The 20,732-nt window shown below is 47.1% G+C and overlaps 1 protein-coding gene across 2 annotated transcripts in view; it reads left to right on the top strand.

Annotated features, from left to right (window-relative positions):
- LOC123035332 (protein unc-13 homolog A) overlaps positions 1-20,732 on the top strand; it is a 151,091-nt gene that overhangs the window by 60,736 nt on the left and 69,623 nt on the right. The window contains exons 11-14 of one of the 2 annotated variants that reach the window (XM_044453377.1): positions 7,940-8,614; positions 9,548-9,641; positions 13,050-13,099; positions 14,965-15,043. In XM_044453377.1, the coding sequence (XP_044309312.1) occupies positions 7,940-8,614; positions 9,548-9,641; positions 13,050-13,099; positions 14,965-15,043 (898 nt within the window). Of the gene's footprint in view, positions 1-7,939; positions 8,615-9,547; positions 9,642-12,913; positions 13,100-14,964; positions 15,044-20,732 lie in introns of those variants that run through there. The other variant, XM_044453376.1, reaches the window with a different exon arrangement.

The following is a 20,732-nucleotide window of genomic DNA, read 5'->3' as shown; positions in this document are numbered from 1 at the left end:
TCAATGCACATGCCCGAGCAGGGAAAACACACACACACACAGGTATTCTGGCAAGATGTGTGCACTGCAGCATGCTGTACACAATTCAGCAAGTGCAACACAGGATGAATGAGAAGGGGTTGGATCCACTCGGAGAACACGACCGAGGCGAGAACTTGGGTGCAGGAAGGATCAGGGATACATCCTGTCAAGAGAACTTTGCTCCTTTTGTCCTGCCTTGCTCTGCTCTCCTCTCTCCTCTCTGTCTCATCACACCAGGCCTGCAGCCAAGCAGATGGGCACCCTTGGACTTTGTGAAGGGTCTCATGTTTGCCCTTCTCCCACCAGCAGTGCTGGAGCTGTGTTTTCGGTCTAATCCAGCTGTGACTAGTATCATGTGTGCATGTGCTTCCTGCAGTCTCTGCACATGGTCAGAGGCAGTCTTGGCAATCAGTTGTTGTGCATCTTTCAGGGTCGGAGGCTTCCCCTCTTGTTCCTTTTGTGTGTCCTTCCCTAATCCATAAACCCTTTTCTCCTGTACCATACTGCTCCCTCGTCGAAGAATATGGGACTGATGGAAGGAATTCCTCAGGGTGCTGTGGGAACTCTTCCCTTGTCCCTGCTCCCTACCATGCCAATTGCATGGCCAAAGAAGGGGTGACTGGGAAACTGGATGCACTATTTAAGAGACTTCTGTTCGTGCATCCCCACATTTGTAGAGCCTTGTGGTAGTGGACTGAACCACTTCGCTTGCTAAGAACAAGCTGGGCTCTGCCCCGTCCTCTTGGGAATCCTGGTAGTCTATGTGCAGGAGATAGTATGTTTTGGATGTATTCAAAGATGGAAGGCCTAGCACTGTCTGAATGGTGTTGTTTTATTTGAGGTGTGTGATAATAAATAATAAAATATTAAAATATAATAAATATTTGGGAAGAGGAAAACTCTGGGATTTTCTCCGTTTGGCCCCTGGATTCTCTGCCCACACAACGGCATGGACTTGTTGAAGGGTCAGGGAAAGAACGAAGGAGGTTCTAATGCCACTTATGTGCTTCATTGCACCTGGAAACGCACCAGAGAGGCAGAAAATCTCGCAGATGATGAACGAATGCAAAGATCTAACCAGAATTTAGCTCTCTTGCAATCAGCAAGGTTTCTTCCCCATGCCCAGACCTGACCAGGGAGAGAACCAAGCTGAAATCAAGTCTCTGAATGATTTGAAATGCTAGCAGACCCTGCATTTCACAAAGTACAGGTGCAAAGTAGATCGAGTCTGGAAGCAAAATTGCGTGAGTGAAATTTGGGTGGAGTGCATGCAAGCCAGCCCCTGCAAATTGCTTCCAATTCAATGCCTGTGCAACGTTTGGTGTGAGGCAGACAGAATGCAGTCCAGGGTCCAGGGGGCGGAGCCAAGGAAATCCTGTGGATTTCTGGGTGTTCCTATTCTCATTCTGGGGCTGCAAAAGTTTGGCTCTTTCAGGGATATTCCAGCCCACCGCTTGATTTTGCAGTTTTCTTTCAGAAAAAAAAACAACATCATTCCTTTTATTTGCAGAGCTGTTGAGGAATATTGGCAGAATTCTCCCTGATTTAATTAGGTCACCTGTGTTTATGCTAAATACGGTAGCCATGCGACCCTAGATAGACACTTCCCCCCTTCTCTCTCACTCAGACCTACTCATAGGGTGGGACCTGTGCTAGGCACTGCTGAGCAACTCAACTGGGCTTCGCTGTTAGGCCTACCATGTGGAAGATGCACAATCGCAGAGAGTGTGTCTACCCAGGGAAGCTGTAAGATGCTCTATAAAGCTCGCTTCCATGCAGGGGAGACCTTCTGCCTGCCTGCCTGCCAAGCGTAACCAGACTTCTCTGTGATTTGCTGTTGATGTTTTAATGGCATGGTTGTACGTCTATGTGGAAATGAGAACAGCTTTCCAGGCAGACAGTTTGGAGGCAGAACATGAGGCAGATGAGTTCAAGTGGAGGGAAATTTGGCACATGATTCCAAAAAGTCAATCTCAATATACAAGATCAGTCAGGCAAGGACTGAGAACCAAGCCGTCTTGAGCACAAGGGAAGTTGCTATAGAAAAAGGGGGAAGTTCGTGAATTTCTAGACTCCACGAGAAGGTGAACCAAATGGGTGAACCAAATATGGCACACTTGGAGTCGGGGCCACCCTGAGGGGGGATTTCATAGAAACGCAGAAACAGAGCGAGTCAGAAGGGGTCTCTCGGGACATCTAGTCTGACCCCCGGCTCCAGCCGGCTCTGCTCACGACATTTCCTACTCTGAGATACAGAAGGGAAGAAGGGACTGTTCCATTTTGGAACCAACCCACCACATGGGCAGAAGTTCAAAGAGAGCACTATGCTATCTCGCCACTTGTTCCAGTGCCCATTGCGAACGGGTCACACCTGTTAAGCTCCCGTAAAGGTCTGTATTTTACAAGCTTTTGTTTTGGTCTGCCAGAAAGAAAAATGGGAGAGGAACATGTTCACAACAGTCTTTCCCTGAAGCAATGATGGTGAGGTTTTGGTGAATCTTTTGCATGGTCTTTGGGCATCACACATTTCGAGAAGCCATGACAAGCTGAGGAATTTGGGCAGAAACCCAAGAGGTTTATCTACATGGGTTCTGGCTTCTTCCTTCAGTTTCTCTTTGACCTCTATCATGGTTACCTCATAGATTCTTCCCTCATCGAGTTGGACTGGTGTTTTTCTTCCATTGTCCTTTGCTAGTTTGTTCTTCCTTTCAGCTTTTATTCATTTTATACCAAGAAGGATATATCAACTCTATCCCCCACCTTCCTTTCCTCTCCTGCATTCTCGCTGGACTCTGTTTTTCATTCTTGCATTTCATAAATCCTGAATGCATTCTTTCCACAAATCAGAGACTGTTCTTGACTTAAAGCACCTTCTGTCTCTTTCTGGTGACTTGCATCCTGCTCCAACTATTTAGCCAAAACCTCCAAAACCTCCAAGACGATACTCAGTGTCAAAACCTTGGTTGCGCTTGGAGCCTGTCCCGAGTTACGATGGCAGCTATTTGGTCAAGATTGTCCATGGTTATGCAGCGTTACAGACTGGGCTTCTGCTCCAGGACTGACTGTGCAAAGTTTTCTTCAATACTCTGGTGATGGGACCAACTGACCTCCAGGGAAGTCACCCTGTTTGTTTCCACTATGTGTGATGCACAGAGAACATGGATGAGAAAACATTTATTTATTTATTTATTTATTTATTTATTTATTTGATTGCTTGTTTGTTTTTATTACAACATCTGTATCCCGTCCTTCTGCACAAGCACTCAGGATGGCTTACATAATGTAAAATTACAATTATACAATAATAAAACCACAATTATTAGAAACATAAAATTGAACATTATAAACTAAAAAATGTAAAATTACAATTATACAATAATAAAACCACAATTATTAAAAACATAAAATTGAACATTATAAACTAAAAAAAAGAAGGAAAAAATAAAATAGGAAATGCGACTGAAAACAGAAAAGAAAACAAAAAATCTTGAAACGTCTAAAACCCTTCATTATTTAAATGATGGTTGAATAAAAAGTCTTGTAGCTGTAGTTGCAGGTTCCTGCTTCAGGGTCATGGCCGAACTCAAAAGTGTGTTTGGGAGCAGAGGATCCTTCTGGTTCAAGGCTGCTCCATCCACCAATCTTCACATGGAGAGTCCTCTTAGACCTGAGCCCACAATTAGGCCTCTCTCAAATAGGAAGGTGCTGCGTCTGGTTTAGGGTGGAAAGCCATGGGATTCTCTGGGCTCGGCTCCCCAGACTCAGTCCACATTGGCATGGCCATGGGTCCAAGTTCCTGACCAGTGGACCCAGTGTTCGCATGCCAGTGCACAAGAATCAAGCCCAGCATGGACCCTCTCCAGGCAGCCTCTCCCTTGCATGCCACCTGCAGCATGCATGGGATGCAGAAACAGAGAAACAGAAGGGGCCTCCCAGGCCATCTAGTCTGAGCCCGGCTCCAGCCGGCTCTGCTCACGACATGCCCACCATGTGCATGTCCAGCCTGTCCTTGAACACCCTCACCGATGGGGCCTCAACCCCCTCCTGGGGAAGCCCAGTCCACACCCTCGGGGTCCTAACCATCAGGAAGGAATTCCTGGCATCCAAGTGGAACCTGGTTCCCTGAGCTTTGCTCCGCTGGAGCCCGTCCTGCCTTCCTCTGCAGGGAGAACAGGTCTTTGCCCACCTCCGTGGGACACCCCCTCACATACCTGTATGTCGCCAACAGATCCCCTCTGAGCCTCCTCTTCTCCAGGCTGAAGAGACCCAGTTCCCTCAGTCCCGCCTCATACAGCATCCCCTGCAAACCGGCCACCAACCATGTGGCCCTACGCTGCTCTGACTCCAACCTGGCTATATCCTTCCTGTAACGAGGGGCCCAGAACTGAGCACAATACTCCAGTTGTGGGTGCACCAGAGTCGTGTAGAGTGGCAGTAATACCCCTCTCAATCGAGAAGCCACACTTCTGGCTGTGCAACCAAGGGTGGCATTCACCCTCTTGACCACCGCATCACACTGCTGGCTCATGTTCAGCCTGCAGTCAACCAGCACCCCAAGGTCCCTCTCACAAGCGCTGCTCTCCAGCCACTTGTCCCCTAACCTGTACTTGTGACACCCATTCCCATGCCCCAAGTGCAAGACCTTGCACTTCTCCACATTGAACGCCACCCTGTTGTCTCCTGCCCACTTCCATAGTCTGTCCAGATCCTTTTGGATCTGGAGTACCTGCTCCTCAGTTGTGGCCACTGCTCCAGTTTCAGTATCGTCTGCGAATTTGATCAGCAGGCTGTTCACCCCTTCTTCCATGCTGTTAATGAAAAGATTAAGCAGGATCGGCCCCAGGACAGAGCCCTGGGGGACCCCACTTGTCACTGGCCACCATCCCGATGATTCCCCACCAATGGCTACCCTCTGCTTTCGGTCAGTCAGCCATGCCCTAATCCACCGGACAGTGCATTGGTCTATCCCAAAACTCCTCAGTTCCTCCACCAGGATATCATGGGGCACTTTGTCAAAGGCCTTGCTGAAATCCCGGGAAACCACATCCACTGCATCCCCTCCATCCAGCCACCTCGAAACCTTGTCATAGAATTCACAAGGTTTGTCTGGCAGGACCTGTTTTTGCGGAAGCCGTGTTGTGTGGCCACCAGCCTCCCTTCCCTATCTAGCATCACTAGATCGCTCACTATTCTGAGCCTTTCCATTGTTTTTCCTACAATTGATGTAAGGCTAACAGGTCTGTAATTCCCCATGTCCCTTGTCCTACCCTTCTTGGAAATTGGGACCACTGACGACACCCTCCAGTCCTCTGGAACTTCACCCGTTCTCCACGAGGCCTCAAAAATGGAGGCCAGCGGGCGTGAGGGAACCCCTGCCAACTCTCGAATACTCTCGGGTGTAACCCTTCAGGGCCTGGCACCTTTGTAATGCCCAATGCCCCGAGGAGCCCCTCGACTTCAAGGGGGGTGACTCTAATCTGTGCCCCTAAGTCCCCGGCCTCATCTAATCTCCTATGCGGATCTCCCCCGTCCTTCTTTGGGGAGAACACAGAGGCAAAACAGTCATTTAGCATCTGTTCCTGTTTCCTCGCATCAGTCACTGGATCTCCTTCCTCCTTATTTAGTGGTCCCACTACTTGTCTCCCCTTCCTCTTCCTATTTACATGCTGAAAGAAGCCCTTTTTGTTGCTCTTGATATTCTTGGCAAGTCTCAGCTCGTCATCAGCCTTAGCCTTGCGAAGAATCCTTCTGCAATGGGCCTCCTCCTCCCGGTATACCCTTTTGTCTATTTCCCCCAGCACCCATTTCCTATGGAGGTTCCTCTTGCGTCTAATCCCTCTAACCGCCTCCTTTCGCATCCATGGCGGCCTCTCCTCCGCCTCCCCATCTTACTGACTAGAGGTATCGTCAAGGCTTGTGCCTTCAAGACCTCCCTTTTGAGTGCCATCCACCCCTCCTCAACTCGCTTGCCTTCCAGTAACCTGTCCCAGGAGACTTTCCCCAATCTGGCCTTCAATGGCCAGAGCTGGTCCTCTTGAAGTCCCAGCTTCTAGTGCTTGACCTGCTGCACGTCCCCAGTCCCCTGATCTCAAGGCAAAGGATGGAGTGATCACTCGCATCCAGAGCTCCCCTAATCTGTACTTCATCTATCACCCAGACTGCCTCTACCGAATCCCCATCTGTGCTGCATTCTCTCTCACTGCATCCTATCCCTTCCCTGATGTATGAAGTCACGTCCCCACCCCTCTTTCCCTTCCTGTCCTTTCTAAAAAGGTGATACCCCTCTATGTTCACGTTCCAGTCTTGCCTTTCATCCCACCAGGTTTCCATGATCCCCACCAGGTCAGACCCTCCCATTCCCAGGAGAGCTTCCAGCTCTTCCTGCTTGTTACCCTTGCTCCTAGCATTGGTGTACATGCACCCCAACTCCTTCCCACTGCTCCCTTTCCTTGGAGTCCCCAGCCTCCTCCTGCCTCCCATCCTCCCTGATAGCTGGACCCTCTCTGTAGGAGTCCTGTCAGTCCCTGCAGTACCTCTAAAACCTGCTCCCAGAGACCTGATCCTCCCCTCACACTGGTCCAGTGCAGACATGTTTCTGGGGGGTCTGAACCCCCCCCCCGACTCAGTTTAAAGTCTTCCAGATGAAGCTCACTAGAGCATCTCCAAAGGACCTTTTCCCCCTCCTCGTGAGGTGCAACCCGTCCCTTGCCAGAAGTCCATTGGCAAGAAACAGAGTGCCGTGGTCGAGGAACCCGAAGCGTTCCTTCCGAAGGGGGTCCTGTTTTCACAGCCTTCATTCCAAGATCATTCACAGACTTCTTCTTGGCTCTGCTTGCTTGCCATGAGCAGAAGTCTGTGAATGCCAGAAGTCCCAATTCTGCAGCACTTTGAGCTATCCCTGATCTCAAGGAAATGGACGCGGGGAACAGGTAGACCCCCTAAATGCACATGCACAAGGATAGCTAGAGGGAATGCTTACCAAAAAAAATTATTAACCATAGAAGTTCTCCAAAACAAGAACATGCACAGGCATGAAACCTGCATGTGTGAATGCACAGATGGCCAGCCAGAATTACTGTTACAGGTAAACTACCAGCCTTTTGCCACTCAGTACCTGCCCTTTCTCTCTCTCTCTCTCTCTCTCTCTCTCTCTCTCTCTCTCTCTCTCTCTCACACACACACACACACACACACACACACACACAGAGAGAGAGAGGGAGGGAGGGAGGGAGGGAGGGAGGGAGGGAATGTAATTCAGGCTCCTGATTAAGGAACTGACAATAGACTTCAATCCCCGTACATTAGTAGCTCCTGAATTCCCATGGCTCCCAATGCAAGAACTGTAGCCATTTTGGGAAATGCTTAGGGATCTTGCACAGAGTAATTGCCAGTACACATCCCTAAAGGTACAGTTCCCAAGTTTCCCTTGCCTAAAATCATGCCTAATTTTTCTGTCATGCCTGCACAGTGTGAATCAAATCGTCATCTTCCTGGAACCTAGACTGAGGCAGCCTCTTCTCGTGTGTGTGTGAGTGTGTGTGTGTGTGTGTGTGTGTGTGTGTGTGAGAGAGAGAGAGAGAGAGAGAGAGAGAGAGAGAGCGAGCGAGCGAGCGCACGGGCAAATGGCCAAAGGTCCCCTTTCTCTGTTGGCAGTGCCATTGATATCCGTCAGGCATGTCAGGGGGCCATTTCGGCAAATGGGGGCAGAGCCTGGCAGGGGGTGGCCCCCGATGATCATTGTGTGCCCTGTTATAAGCCTCTTTGTGCCCCCCCTTTCCTCGCTTTTTTTGGGCCTGCTCTTCCTTGCCCCACGACCCAGACCATTCTGGCTGCCCAGAAAGCGTGATGCTAATGGGTGGCTTGCAAACAAATCTATCGATAATCAATAATCAGTCATAACCACGGTCCACCCCTGCAGCCCCACAGGAAGCAGCCGATACGCCTCATCGGCAGAACTGAGCCAAGGGAGTTCCCAGCTGAGTGACGATTTTGATCCCGACGACATCAGCTTGGACGAGCGGGACGGAGACTCCTATCATTCCTGCCACAGCTCGGTGAGTTACCATAAGGACTCCCCACGCTGGGACGAAGAAGAGGAAGATGATGATCTCTACCTGGAAGAGGATGAGTTCAACGAAGAGTACAGTGGGAACGAGGAGTACTACCCCGAAGACGAGGTGCCGGAATCCGAATTCGAGGCATATCCCCGCGAGGCGTACCAGCAACAACAAGCCCAGCAGACTCCAGCCCCTCAGTTTGCCCTCTCTCAGCAGAAAACCCCACCGGCGCAGCCACAGAAACCACAACAAGTGCCCCCACCACAGCCTCAGAAGCCTCCGCAGGCCCCGCCACAACAGGCCCCGCAAAAGCCGCAAGCGCAGCAAAAGGTGCCACAGGTTCTGCAGCACGCTCAGCCCAAGCTGCAGCAGGAGCCGCAGACCTCGGCGAAGCCGCAGCTGCAGCCGCCTCCGCCGGAGCCAAAACAGGAGTTGCTGGAGGAAAGCCCCGTAGCCCAGCTGGAGGAGAAAGCCCCCGAAGGGCTCCCAGAGGAGAAAGCCCCGGAGGAAGAGTCCCGGCCGGCCGAGGAGAAAGGGTGAGCAATGTCGCGCTGCTGCTGCTTATAGAAGGAGGACAGGGCGTTGGGTGTGACCATCCTCTGGCCTGTGGAGTGACACTGGCCACTTTCTGGTGGCTTGCAAGATGCTGCCCAGGTTTTCCGCCATCCCAAAGGGATTCTGTGTCTCTCCAAGACTTAGTTGCTTACCATATCAGCTTTCAGTTGAAGTGTGTCGATGTTTTTGGTATGGCGGCCTCTGGCTTTTCCCTTTGGCCCATGTACGACTGGAGTGCAGTCCCCAGAACCCGATGTAAAGAATGTGTCTTCCTAGTTTTTGTTTTTTTTTAAAAGAAAGAAAATAAGTCCCGGTGAAAGACACTTACATCCCTTTTTCTGGCCACCATCTCCATCCATCAAGAATAGGCAGCGGTTGGATTTTATTTATTTATTTTTCAATTCGTATCCTGCCTTTTTCCAACAAAGGGCTCAAGGCAGCTTACATCCTCCTCCTCCTCCATCTTCTCCCCACAACAACAACCCTGTGAGGTAGGTTGGGCTGAGAGTCTGTGACTGGCCCGAAGTCCCCCAGTGGGCTCCATGGCTGAGCGGGGACTCGAACCCAGATCCTCTGAGTCCCAGTCTCACGCTCTTAATCACTGTACCGCACTGGCTCTGTGGTGGACTCTTGGTCTAATTCCAGATAAGATAATTCAGACTTAACCCCAGACAAAAATGCCCCCATTCTTCCTTTTAGCCCCCACTCATGGAAGCTGGGGTGGGCCACTATGGCTGAGCCAGGGACCCAGAGGAGAAACATGGTTTGTAAGTACAACCATCTGCAAATCTTTCCTCGGGTGGTTGGGGCAGATCCTTGTAGATCCTTGAAGAACTGCAGCCTACTGAACGTTTTCTGCAGGGACCTGCAAAGCTGCATCTAACATCCCTTAACTTCTGTATTTCTGTCTTCAGGGAGAGAGAGGCGACGGAAGTGGTTGACCCCAAAGCACGGGCAAAGGCCAACTGGTTACGTGCATTCAACAAGGTCTGCATGCAACTCCAAGAGGTAAATATCTGCTCTACCTTAGGAAAAATTAAAGGAGTGAAAATTGGCCACCTCTTCTTGACTGGATTCCCTGGTATATGGACTCCCCCTCCAGCTATGAATTCTTCTGCAGTTTTCTTCGCCTGAAATTCATAATGTATTCTGGAGTTCTGAATACTTGCTATTTTTGAAATAGAGCTGATGAATCAGAAATCCCCCAGTATTCCATTTGTTAGTTTTTAAAAAATGTGTTGCTTCAGTTCATTATATCTCACATGAGACACGGCCTGCACATTGGCTTCCGTAAAACAGTGTCAAAAAAAAACCTCCTGAGGATGCCATCTGTATTTCGGTGTGGCGCTTGACTGGAGTACACACCTGCATCAGGACATAACAAAAACTAACTACCTCGCTTGCATTCTGCATTGTGGGTATGCCAACAGTCTCTTTGTGTGGTGTTTTCAGTGCCCACACAGACGAATATAGTACCATGCAAAAGTTCTTGATGCAAGTATATCAGGATTGCTTTTGTTGGACTGTTTCATCAGATACGCACCTAATGTAGTAACAAGAAATTATCTGTATGTTGTAATCCCAACATTAATTTTAAGAAAGCATAATTGAGGAGCAGAGCGAAGGGCCTATAGCAAGAAATAACAATAATATAATGATAATAAACATAATAAAATTATGACCAAAGGGAAGATCCAGTTATTGCTATGGCTGATAAGCCAAGAATGTACCGGATTAGAATATGCTTTTAACAGAACAGTCCTGTATAGGTCGAATCACAAGCATGCTCTCCTGAGTTCTGAGTGCAGAAGCCCATATAGGCATGCATTTTTATAGATACTTAAGCACATGCATGAAAACAATCTCAGACTTCTTTCCCCAGAGAGAGCAAATTTGGTAACTTTTGCAAATTGCAAGAATAGGGGCATATTTACTTCTAAATCCTTAATTCACATTGTTAATTCTGCTTCTCCCAGACTAGAGAGCATTCAGTCTCTTGCCTCATTTAGAGTAACTTGTTTGTGGAATTGCTTGGAAACTTATCTTGACTTCCTTTCAAGTTGATGACCAAGGACACCGTGCATCTTTATTATCTAAGCCGACTGCAGCTAAATTTAATCTTAGAATTTTTGGCTTACCTTTCTGAGAAAGAAACATAAAGTGGAATTCATATTAAATATCTACCATCTAAGGAAACCTCACTGTGTTCTACTCTAGAGTATGTGTGTAGGGCCCAATCTGTAGGGTTTGGGATTATTTGTCATACAGCTACTTATCCTGCTAAAGAAAGAGGGGAAATTCCATTGATGTTAAAGTATAAAGCCCTCCTATTTTATGTATTGGTTGCAATATTGACTTTAATCTCTTGTATTTACACTAGAATAGAAACAAGTTAGAATTTTCTAGATATTGTACATTTAATGTCACCTAAACCCTTTACTCTAACTCAGATTCAGAACATATGAGAGCAGCTTAGACAAAATTTGCACTACCGACCCAAATTAAGTCCTTCTATTGTTGCTTTTCTTATTTAAATTTGCTTCCTGGAAGCAGGGGGCTCGCTAAGTCGAATGCAGGCATCTTTCCACATTCCATTTGGTATTTGACCTCTTCCTCCATGTATTTTCTTTGCCACAAAAAGCTACTTCCCAATACACAAATACACCTGTATCTTTCAATCAGGTGATTCCCCATAACTTACAGACAAATGAGTCCACCCTGTGATTAAAAATTCCAAAATAGGATGTCTCCCCGCTTTGACAACTCTATTCTATAAGTCAAAGAAATCCTTTCTTTTGAATTCTGTACACATATCCCATTCCATCAAAGTTTTTGTTCTGTTGCAGTTGCCTTTAGTTTTCGTCTTCCCTTTTGCCTCCTCCCACATTATTTGAGTTGACTGTTTATAATGTTGGTTTTACTTTGTTTTTAGATGTCATGCACCATTCTTATTCATTTTCTTTTGGCCCCAAAGCTGCCTTTCCCAGGATGCCCCTCCCCAATCTTCGCTTTTCAGTTGCTCCGAATCGCTGCCATCTTTGTCTCTGCATCTCTCCCTGTCTGTGTTGCCACATGAATGCAGGTAAGCAAAAGCAAGCAGCTGCTCTAGGAGGTCATCTTTTGGCCTGCTGGCTGGATTCCCACCTGCAGCTCTTTGGAGAAGGAAGGGCCCTGCCTCAGTGGCATGTGCTCTGGCAAAGTCCAGATGTTTGGTTCCAGTGGTTTTCATTCAGCAGGATGAGCGGTCACACTTACGGCTCCCAAGAACTTTTCATTATTTCATTCCATATTTTCAATGATGTGAGATAAAGAGATTCTGCTTTTAAGAGTGAACAGGCGCGTTTTTCTTCCGACTGCGATGGGGTGTCAGTTGGGGGATCCGGGTTCTAGTCTGCACTAGGCCATGAAGCTTAGAGGGAGACTGTGGACCAAGCACAGACTCTCAGCCTGGTCTACCTCACAGGGAGGTTGTTGTGAGGGAAAAATTGAGCTGTGTAAGCCACTGTGGGTTCCTCATAAGAGGAAATAAAGCAGGATATACATGCAATGTAATAATAACAATTATCACAATCCCTGTGGACAGTTTGCTACTAAAAAAGAGATCAATAAACAAAGGATGGAGAAAAGCAGCATGGTATAGTGGTTAAAAGTGCAGTTGTGGGTCTCCGGTGATCTGGGTTCTAGTCCCCTCTCAGCTATGGAGCCAAATGGGTGACTTTGGGTGAGTTCAGACTCATCCCAGCCTACCTCACAGGGCTGTTGGTGTGGGGATAAGATGGAGAGCAGGAGAAGGAGAATGATCTAAGCTACCTTGAGTTCTTTAAAAAAGAAAAAAAAACAGGATATAAATTTAATATGCAAATACATAAAACCTTTTTATTTTCCCAATATTTTAAGACCTGATTGTTTTAATTGGGGTTTCATTATTTAGCTAAATTTTAGGATGCTGTGTTGTTGCTTTTTTAACATTTTGTATTGTTAAACTGTCCCAAGACTTCGGTAATGGGACGGTCTACAAAAGTGTTAAATAAATAAAATAAAATAAATAAATATGATAACATCCTTTCCCTGCATGTCTCTTAAGCAGGGGAAACTTGGTAGAGAATGAGGATTTTCCAGGTTAGAGTTTGGTTTTCACAACAGCTCAGATGTACCGTACATACTTCCTTCTCCAAGATAATTACCAGAATGACCCTTCTAATTCTGCCAGGTACAAATGTACCCCCATTTGTGTTGCTTTCATCCTTAAGCAGCTGTTCAGTGCAGCCCTAGAATAATTTGAGACATGATTCATATATGGTACAGCTAGAAGAAAAGGAAAATAGTGAATCACTCATTTTTATGAGGCTTGGGTGGCATTTCTGGATCAAGCTCTCTGTGGAGGCCTTGCTAACTTCAGGCTTTCCTTTCTTGCAGGCTCGGGGTGATGGTGATGGAGAATCCAAATCTCTGTGGTTTAAAGGCGGGTGAGTAATGCAACGTAGGATCAACAATTCTTCATTCATTCTTGATCAGAATGTTTCCCAGGGGGCCCAGCACAGACCACGTCCAAGTCAAAACCATGCCTGCCGTTTGACCACACACACATTTTTAATTAAAAAAAAATATTTTAACATAATTTTAAATATATGTATGTTTCAAAATAAGTATTTTTCAGAAAGAGATGCAAACATACTTCAATCATGGGATGAGACTCTGTACATTTCCAAAATCCACTTAAAGAGTTCATGGGACTAATTTAATTGCAGATTAATTTAGTTGAATGAATGAATGAATGAAACATAGAAACATAGAACATAGAGCGAGTCAGAAGGGGTCTCCCGGGCCATCTAGTCTGACCCCCGGCTCCAGCCGGCTTCACTCACGACATGCCCACCATGTGCATGTCCAGCCTGTCCTTGAACACCCGCACCGAGGGGGCCTCAACGACCTCCCGTGGAAGCCCATTCCACACCCTCGGGGCCCTAATTGAGCTTTGCTCTGTTGGAGCACATCCTGCCTTCCTCTTCCAGGGAGAACAGGTCTCTTCCCACCTCTGCATGACACCCCCTCACATACCTGTATGTCGCCAACAGATCCCCTCGGAGTCTCCTCTTCTTCAGGCTGAAAAGGCCCAGCTCCCTGGGTGACTGACTGACTGACTGACTGACTGACTGACTGACTGACTGACTGACTGACTGTATGAATGAATGAATGAATGAATGAATGAATGAATGAATGAATGAATGAATGAATGAATGAAATGGCGTGTGATGGATGAACACCTTTGGGAGAAACACTCACAGGTTTCCCTGCAAAAGAGCAACAAATCTTGCCACTGGATACAGATTTGAGTGAGGACAAGTGTCAAGCTGCAATTTGGAGAATTGTGGTGAGTTTGGATTTGTCTGACTCACACGTCTTCAGTTAGAATCCTCAAAGATGGAGCAAAACCACAGTGGGAAACCCTTCAATTGCTAGGAATTGTGTACCCCGATTGAAGGTTGTTTGTGATCCACCCAGGTGTGATGAAGTCTCCCACTGTTGAATTTGTGATGAGTTTACACTTGCTTAAGGTTTATCCAAGATGTGATTTCCGGCGTCAGCCTTCCCGCAGCTGCTGCCTTTCAGGTGTGTTGGACTGCTGCTCCCATGATGAGAATTTTACTCCAGCATATCTAGAAGGCAACAGGTTGACAGAGGCAGCAAGCAACCAAAGATTTTGATTTTGGTATCAACAGCAGATACGTGGCTTTCTCCTCTGGTATAGACACTCAGAGACCAAATGTCTTTCCAGCTTTTACTTCTAACCCCCTTTTTCCAGTCCTTATCCATTGCAATGCCCGACAGCTTCAGGAAATATGGAAAGATACTAAGCCCTCTGTTTGGCCCCTGCTATGCAGTGGGAGAATTGGGGGTGGGGGGTTGATAGGGCAGTGGTGGACTTGGGGGGGTCCCTTACCAATGCCCAAACTTTGCCACCTTCTTCTGGAGCCAGGGCTGGTGGTCCACACTGCCGGACTCGTGTTCGCAAGACCAAACACTGTTGCAAAGTAGGTCTTCCGGGTGTGTTACGTGCTCAAATCGACTCTCCTAGTGGCAGAGAAATTCTCCTGGCAAATCTCCTTTTGAGCTTTGCTGACACAATTCCATTATTTCCAGCAAGTGTGCCAACCTTCAGTCCACTGGCCGTATTTCCACCAGTTCCCCTGCAGCGTCGGATCCTGTTCCGCATGGGTCTTCCTCCACCTTCTCCTACCCCAGCCCTCTCTCCTTCGTTCGCCTCCCTTTCCCAGCTCCCCCTTTTCTTCTTCCTTGTATGCTATCTGACTGTTTTTGTCTTTTTTTCCAGGCCTGGTGGCGGGTTGATCATAATTGATAGCATGCCCGATATTCGCAAAAGGAAACCCATCCCCCTAGTTAGCGATTTGGTGAGGTTTCTCTTGACAACTTTTCTCTCTTTCTTGCTGGCAGCTGCTGATTTTATCTGCTCTGGAGCCACAGGAATTCCAGCGCGTGTCCCTCTGGAGCTGGGTGAACGGGACAAGAGGGAGAGACTTGCTTCCCTCTTTTATCTGGCCACACTCCTTCCTCCCCAACTCCCCATGGCTAGAGCTGAATCAGTTACTTTTCAACAACCAGAATGTGAATCAGAAACTGAAATATAAGTAATGGGACATATTGCCTCAGTGTTTTGCATCTTGAGATCTAGTGTAACTTAGTGACTGAAAGCACAGACCAAAAAATATGCTTTGGTGCAAATGCTTATACCACCAAAACTATGCTAATACTGCAACCCAGTGCAAACCCACGTGGAGGTAAGACGCATGTAGACAAGCTTAAGTTTCTGCTTGAAATAGTCCTAGGTAAGCAATTATTCAACTTGGCACTTTGAAAATCTGTTCATCTGCCTCTCCAGCCAAAGCAACCTATCTGCATCCGAATCTATCCGCCATCTTCATTCTTTCTCACCCTGAATTTGGGTGGCCTGATGCTGCCTCCACCACAAAATATGTGTATCCAAAATGCTCGGTTCTTGTAAGCTCAAGACTGTGGCTTCCATTAGGGATTCATTCTGTCCGCCATTAGGTCTCCTAATGTCCTCCTCCTCCTCCTGCCTTCATCTTTCCTTGCAAGTTAAACTTACTGGGCTCTACATACTGAAGGGGCTTCTTGGATCCAAGGAGGTATATTTATTCATAATTTTTAAAAGTAAAGGGCCCCAAGCCTTGCCTGGCCAGGACTTGACACTCTGAATTATCCCAGCAGGAGAAAGAAAAATGGAGAGTTCATGGAATGGATTTTCTTGTGCCCCTCTCAGTTTCTAGTGTTTTTCTGCAACAGGGTGACTTTGGGGTGTTGCTGATCTACGGCTCCCATCAGCTCCAGCTGACAGGGATGATGGGAGTTGGAGACCAACTGGCTCCCCAGTGTAGCTGTACAAATGCCCCCCTCCGAAGATGTTTAGCTACCTGAGGCCAAGCAGAAGAAGGTCCCTTCCCAGGTACACCTTGTGAAAAGCACACAGGATGCCCAGTTTTCCATGCACCTGAAACTCCACATGTGGTTGGCATTTGCTCTTCTTCCTGGTAGTAAAGGTAGAATTTCTGTAACTGACCATCTGCTGCATTTTTAGGATGCCCCAAATCTGGTGCCAATCCCAGGAGCCTGGTTCCAGTTGCAAATAATGCCCTGAAGCATTTGAACCCTCAAAATCTTAAAATACTTTAACCTGGTGGCTAACTATTTACATGAATTAAACAGAGAAGCCTTTGCCCCTGTATGAAAGTACAGTGAAGAAGAAAAGAAAGTAATTCCTGGCATCTTGGCATTAGGAGGTATAAAAATGAAATAAATACATAAAAAAGAAAATGCATTGGAGAGCAGTGTGGTGCAGTGGTGAGAGTTTGGGACTGGGGACCTGGGAGGTCCCTCTTGGCCATGAAGCCCACTGGACAACTTTGGGCCAATCAGTGATTCTCCGCTTCACCTACCTCACCGGGCTGTTGTGAGGAGGATAAAAACTGAGTGGTGGAGAACCACGCAAGGGATCTTGGGCTCCTCGCGAGCAGGAGAAAGGCAGTTTATGACGCAATGGAATAATAAGCATGACAGCAATGAAGTATCAAGCACATGGCTGGATACATGTGTTTCCTGAAATAAATATGGCAATAGGAATAATAATTATTATAGCAATAATAGTAATAAGCATAAGAATAAAAATGAAATGAATACTACATTACACCAGATCTCAAGTCCTGTTCTGATGTGGACAAATGCTCTAATTGCCATTAAATCCAGCAACGTCCATCACAGCGGTATAGACTGTTGTCATTTTTCCAAGTAAGCAGTTGGGAATTTCCTAACCCCCCCCCCCAATTCGCCCCGATGCCAAGGCGAGAAACGGCCAAGTCCCTGCCGCCCGTTTACCCAGCTCCAGGCGGCACTCGTTGAATCGCCTCTGCTTCGCTTTGCTAATCCATCTCGCTCTGTTTCTCTCTTCTGTCGTCTTGTATTGTCTTCTCTCTCCTTCTCTCTGTGCGGTCGGGGCTGCGGGATCCCCTAGGGGAGCGGCGGTCAAGTTTCTGCACTGCATTGACAGCACGCCTGACATTAAACCAGGACGTAAATCTCTTCCGTTGGTCATCAGTGATCTGGTGAGAACGAGGTTAAAGGGACAGCACCCTATGGGGCCGGTGCCCTGTGACCCCCATTCCACAGGCCAGATCTGATTGGTGTGCCAAATTTAGAACTGTAGGATAGCAATACCGGGTTTCCCCGAACATAAGACCGGGTCTTATATTAATTTTTGCTCCAAAAGACACATTATTTTCAGGCGATGTCTTATTTTTTCTTACAAAAGCCATAAGATTCTTGCCCCAAGAGCCCTCCATGATTCCTTTCTTGTACTCAATGGAATCGCTCTTTCTTTTTGCACTCCTCTTGTCTGGGGGTCGAAATATTATTCCCTTTAAATCTACCATTAAATCAGGTGTTAATTGAAGACTTGTGAGACAGGAGTGGCAACACACGAGTGCATTAAGTACATCTGCTGCAACACACGACGTATTGAATTATGAAACACGCCCGTTCGTTATCAAGTGTGCCCGTTATTCATGCTCATGTCTGTATTCGGATTGGTCATTCGGCAATGAGTCTCGAGTTCTTCTGTTTGCATAGGCATTTACCTCTCCTCCAAAGGGGCCCACTTGGGTATTTACAAATACTTAATTATAATTTATACTATCATTTATTTTAATTATTAATGTCCATAAATAATATTATTTATTTATATTTAATAATATATTATTGTTTTAGAATTCTGTCCATCCATCGTGTGTTGCAACAGACATACTGACTGACAATCTGAACTGAGGCTTATTTTTTGGGTAGGGCTTATATTATGAGTATCCTGAAAAATCATGCTAGGGCTGATTTTCCGGTTAGGTCTTATTTTCGGGGAAACAGGGTAGTAGGGCTGGAAGGCAACTGTGGGGCCCCTGCTGCACTTCCACATGAGGTCCCCCATCCAGGTGTTGTCCGGCACCTTTCCAGCTTAGCAAAGGAAACATGACAAGCTCACTCCATGTTAGCTATGCAGACAGGTAAAGCACCTGATCTTCAAGCCAGAATCAGACCAGCAACCTAAGGATGACTTTGGTAATACTCTACAGTCCTGCACTGTGCCAGCTAAGCTATCGAAGCTCAAGAAGAACAATAATTCTAGAAATCAAAATACCCAGTGGTACCGCAAGGTGCAATTCTGAACCGGATTGTGCCGAAAGAGCAGTGTCCAGTTATGCAAACGTGACTGCCTTTTTCCCAAACAGCTCTGGGTGATTGGACAGAATCAATTGGCACACAGGCAAGTTCAGCTGGCAGAGTGCAGATAGTCAATGTGTCTTTATACGTATTCTGTTCAAGGATACAACTGGGATGCCGCCTTGACAGACATCCCAAGAAAGAACGAACCAACCAACCAAGATGAATTGCAGCTTTGTAAATATCATACCCTCTTTAGCTTTTCCTTGCACCTTGCCATGGTGAGGAGAAACCTATCAGCACATAGTTCAAGAAGGGTTGGGACAAACCCTTTCCAAATCATGCCTCCAAGGACCCAAAGCCTTTCCTTTTGTGCTCAACCTGGTCTTGCGGAGGGAGTTCAGCCAAGAGGAAAGGCTGTGGATGCACATGGAACCTCTGGTGGCACAGAATAGGGGAGCTGCTTTTCTGGTGTGTCAGATTTGGCCAATCTTTGGGCAGACCAGAGTCCTGGGAGCTGAGCCAGGGAATCTGGTGGATGACCAGCCCCAGATAGACTCTTCACACCCCGCTGGCAAACAGCTCTCCCAGAAAAAGCCCTGCAAAACCTTCTTCCAATGGACTGAATTTCACAAGCTGCTCACCTGGACCTTCTGGAAAGGAAAAAGGGGGAAGAAATGGTGAGGAATGAGAGGATACACCCGCCCTCCCTTTGGTACCTTCAAATGTGTTGGAGCGCAACGCTCAGAGTGCAATGCATCTGGAGGTCACCTGCTTGGAGAAGGCTGCTTCAGGGGCAGAGGCCTCTGGCTGCCCGGGAAGCTCTCCAGAAGTTTGGGGACCAGTACGTCATCCTCCTAGGGTGCTGTTGCTTTGAAAGACACCGTAGTGCCTGCCCAGTGGGAAGCATCCTTCGGTGTCCCTGTGCTGCAGTTGTTCTTCTTTTAACACTCCTGAGCCTTGCTTCTTCCTAAGAGAAACCCCTTCTTTGTTCCGTGAGGTGCACCCTTCAGTGGCTAGAGTTGGCAGTATGCATCTTTCCCCTTTCCTTCCGTGATTTCCTTATGGAACACCTGTCCCCTGTGCACTGGTTTTGCTGAGGGCTGAGAGTTAATTAGCAAACACATCCTTTCAATGCAGAAGGATGCCACTTTGGGCCCCAACATTTCTCTCTTAGCAAGGCTAGGGCAGGCCTGCCTCAGGACTAAGTTTAGGATGACAGTCTGGAGCCAGTCAGGGCTGAGAATCGGGCGTTGGAGCTACGGACACTCAGACTTGGAGGGCAACCCTGAAGATGGACTGAAAAGCAGGGCCAGAAACACACAGCTTGCCAGGCTTAGCTAGAACTGGTTGCTCCAGATGAATTCCACAGAAATGGGAAGGTGTGTTACCATCTTGCCTGGCCAGCCTAGGTTAAGTCAGTCCAGAAGTTGTTCCATGAATCTGCCACAAGAGGCTGGTGGTGGTATCTTCAGGAGATCTTGAAGAGATTCTGGGAATCATCTTCAAGCAGCCTTCCCCGGTCCCATGCCCTCTAGAGGTGCTGGACTTCAAGTCCCATAGTCTTGAGTAGCATGTCAACTGCCTGGAATTTACTATAATCCAGTGAAGGAGGAGGTCTAAGCATCCTACCGAGAATGGTCCTTTCCATTCCTTTCCTTCAGACTACAGTTCCCAGGGCCAGTTGAAGGAAGCTGGGCTGTCTTTGGCTGTGTGTCGTTAATTTCTGAGCAGCACAAAGCCAAAATATTTTATTTTATATTGTTAATTTATATTATTTTAATTGATTTATGTTGTGAGCCACCCCGAGGCTTTGGCAAATGGGGCGGCATAGAAATTTTCTAAATAAATAAATAGGATGCAACCCTCTGTAAGCTGTCTTGAGACATTTAGTGAAAGACGGGATAAAAATGCTTTATTAAATTAAAATTATTATTAAAACCCCTCCCAAGTGGTCTGCAAACAATGGCAAAAAGCCCTTAGATGTATAGATAGGTGTTAACTTGCAAGGTGTGCGTTCTCAAGAAAACCTTCTTCTCTAAGAATCATACTAATATTTCTCCTGAGACCTTCAAGGACCTAGAAGCCCCTTGATTTGAAGCAATGGTCAGGATAAGCAAGTACTAACACGGACTCTTGGGAGCTGTAGCCTTCTGGATGTGTGCTAAGATTTCCACACTGGCACACCAGAGTGAAGGGATTCAGTGCTCCTTGATTCATCCTAGATCAAGGAGACCTGCTCCTTGTAGTTTGGTGCAGGCACTAAAAATTCTAGTTTAGAGAGAGTCTAAGCAACACTTCCAAAAGCATCTGTGGTTTGAGGAAACCAGGGTAAAATATCAAGGAAACCTGGGGAAT

Source organism: Varanus komodoensis, unplaced genomic scaffold (genome assembly GCF_004798865.1).
Source record: "Varanus komodoensis strain SLA01 unplaced genomic scaffold, ASM479886v1 scaffold79, whole genome shotgun sequence".
Classification (NCBI taxonomy): Eukaryota; Metazoa; Chordata; class Lepidosauria; order Squamata; family Varanidae; genus Varanus; species Varanus komodoensis.
This window is presented reverse-complemented; position numbering and strand designations above follow the sequence as displayed.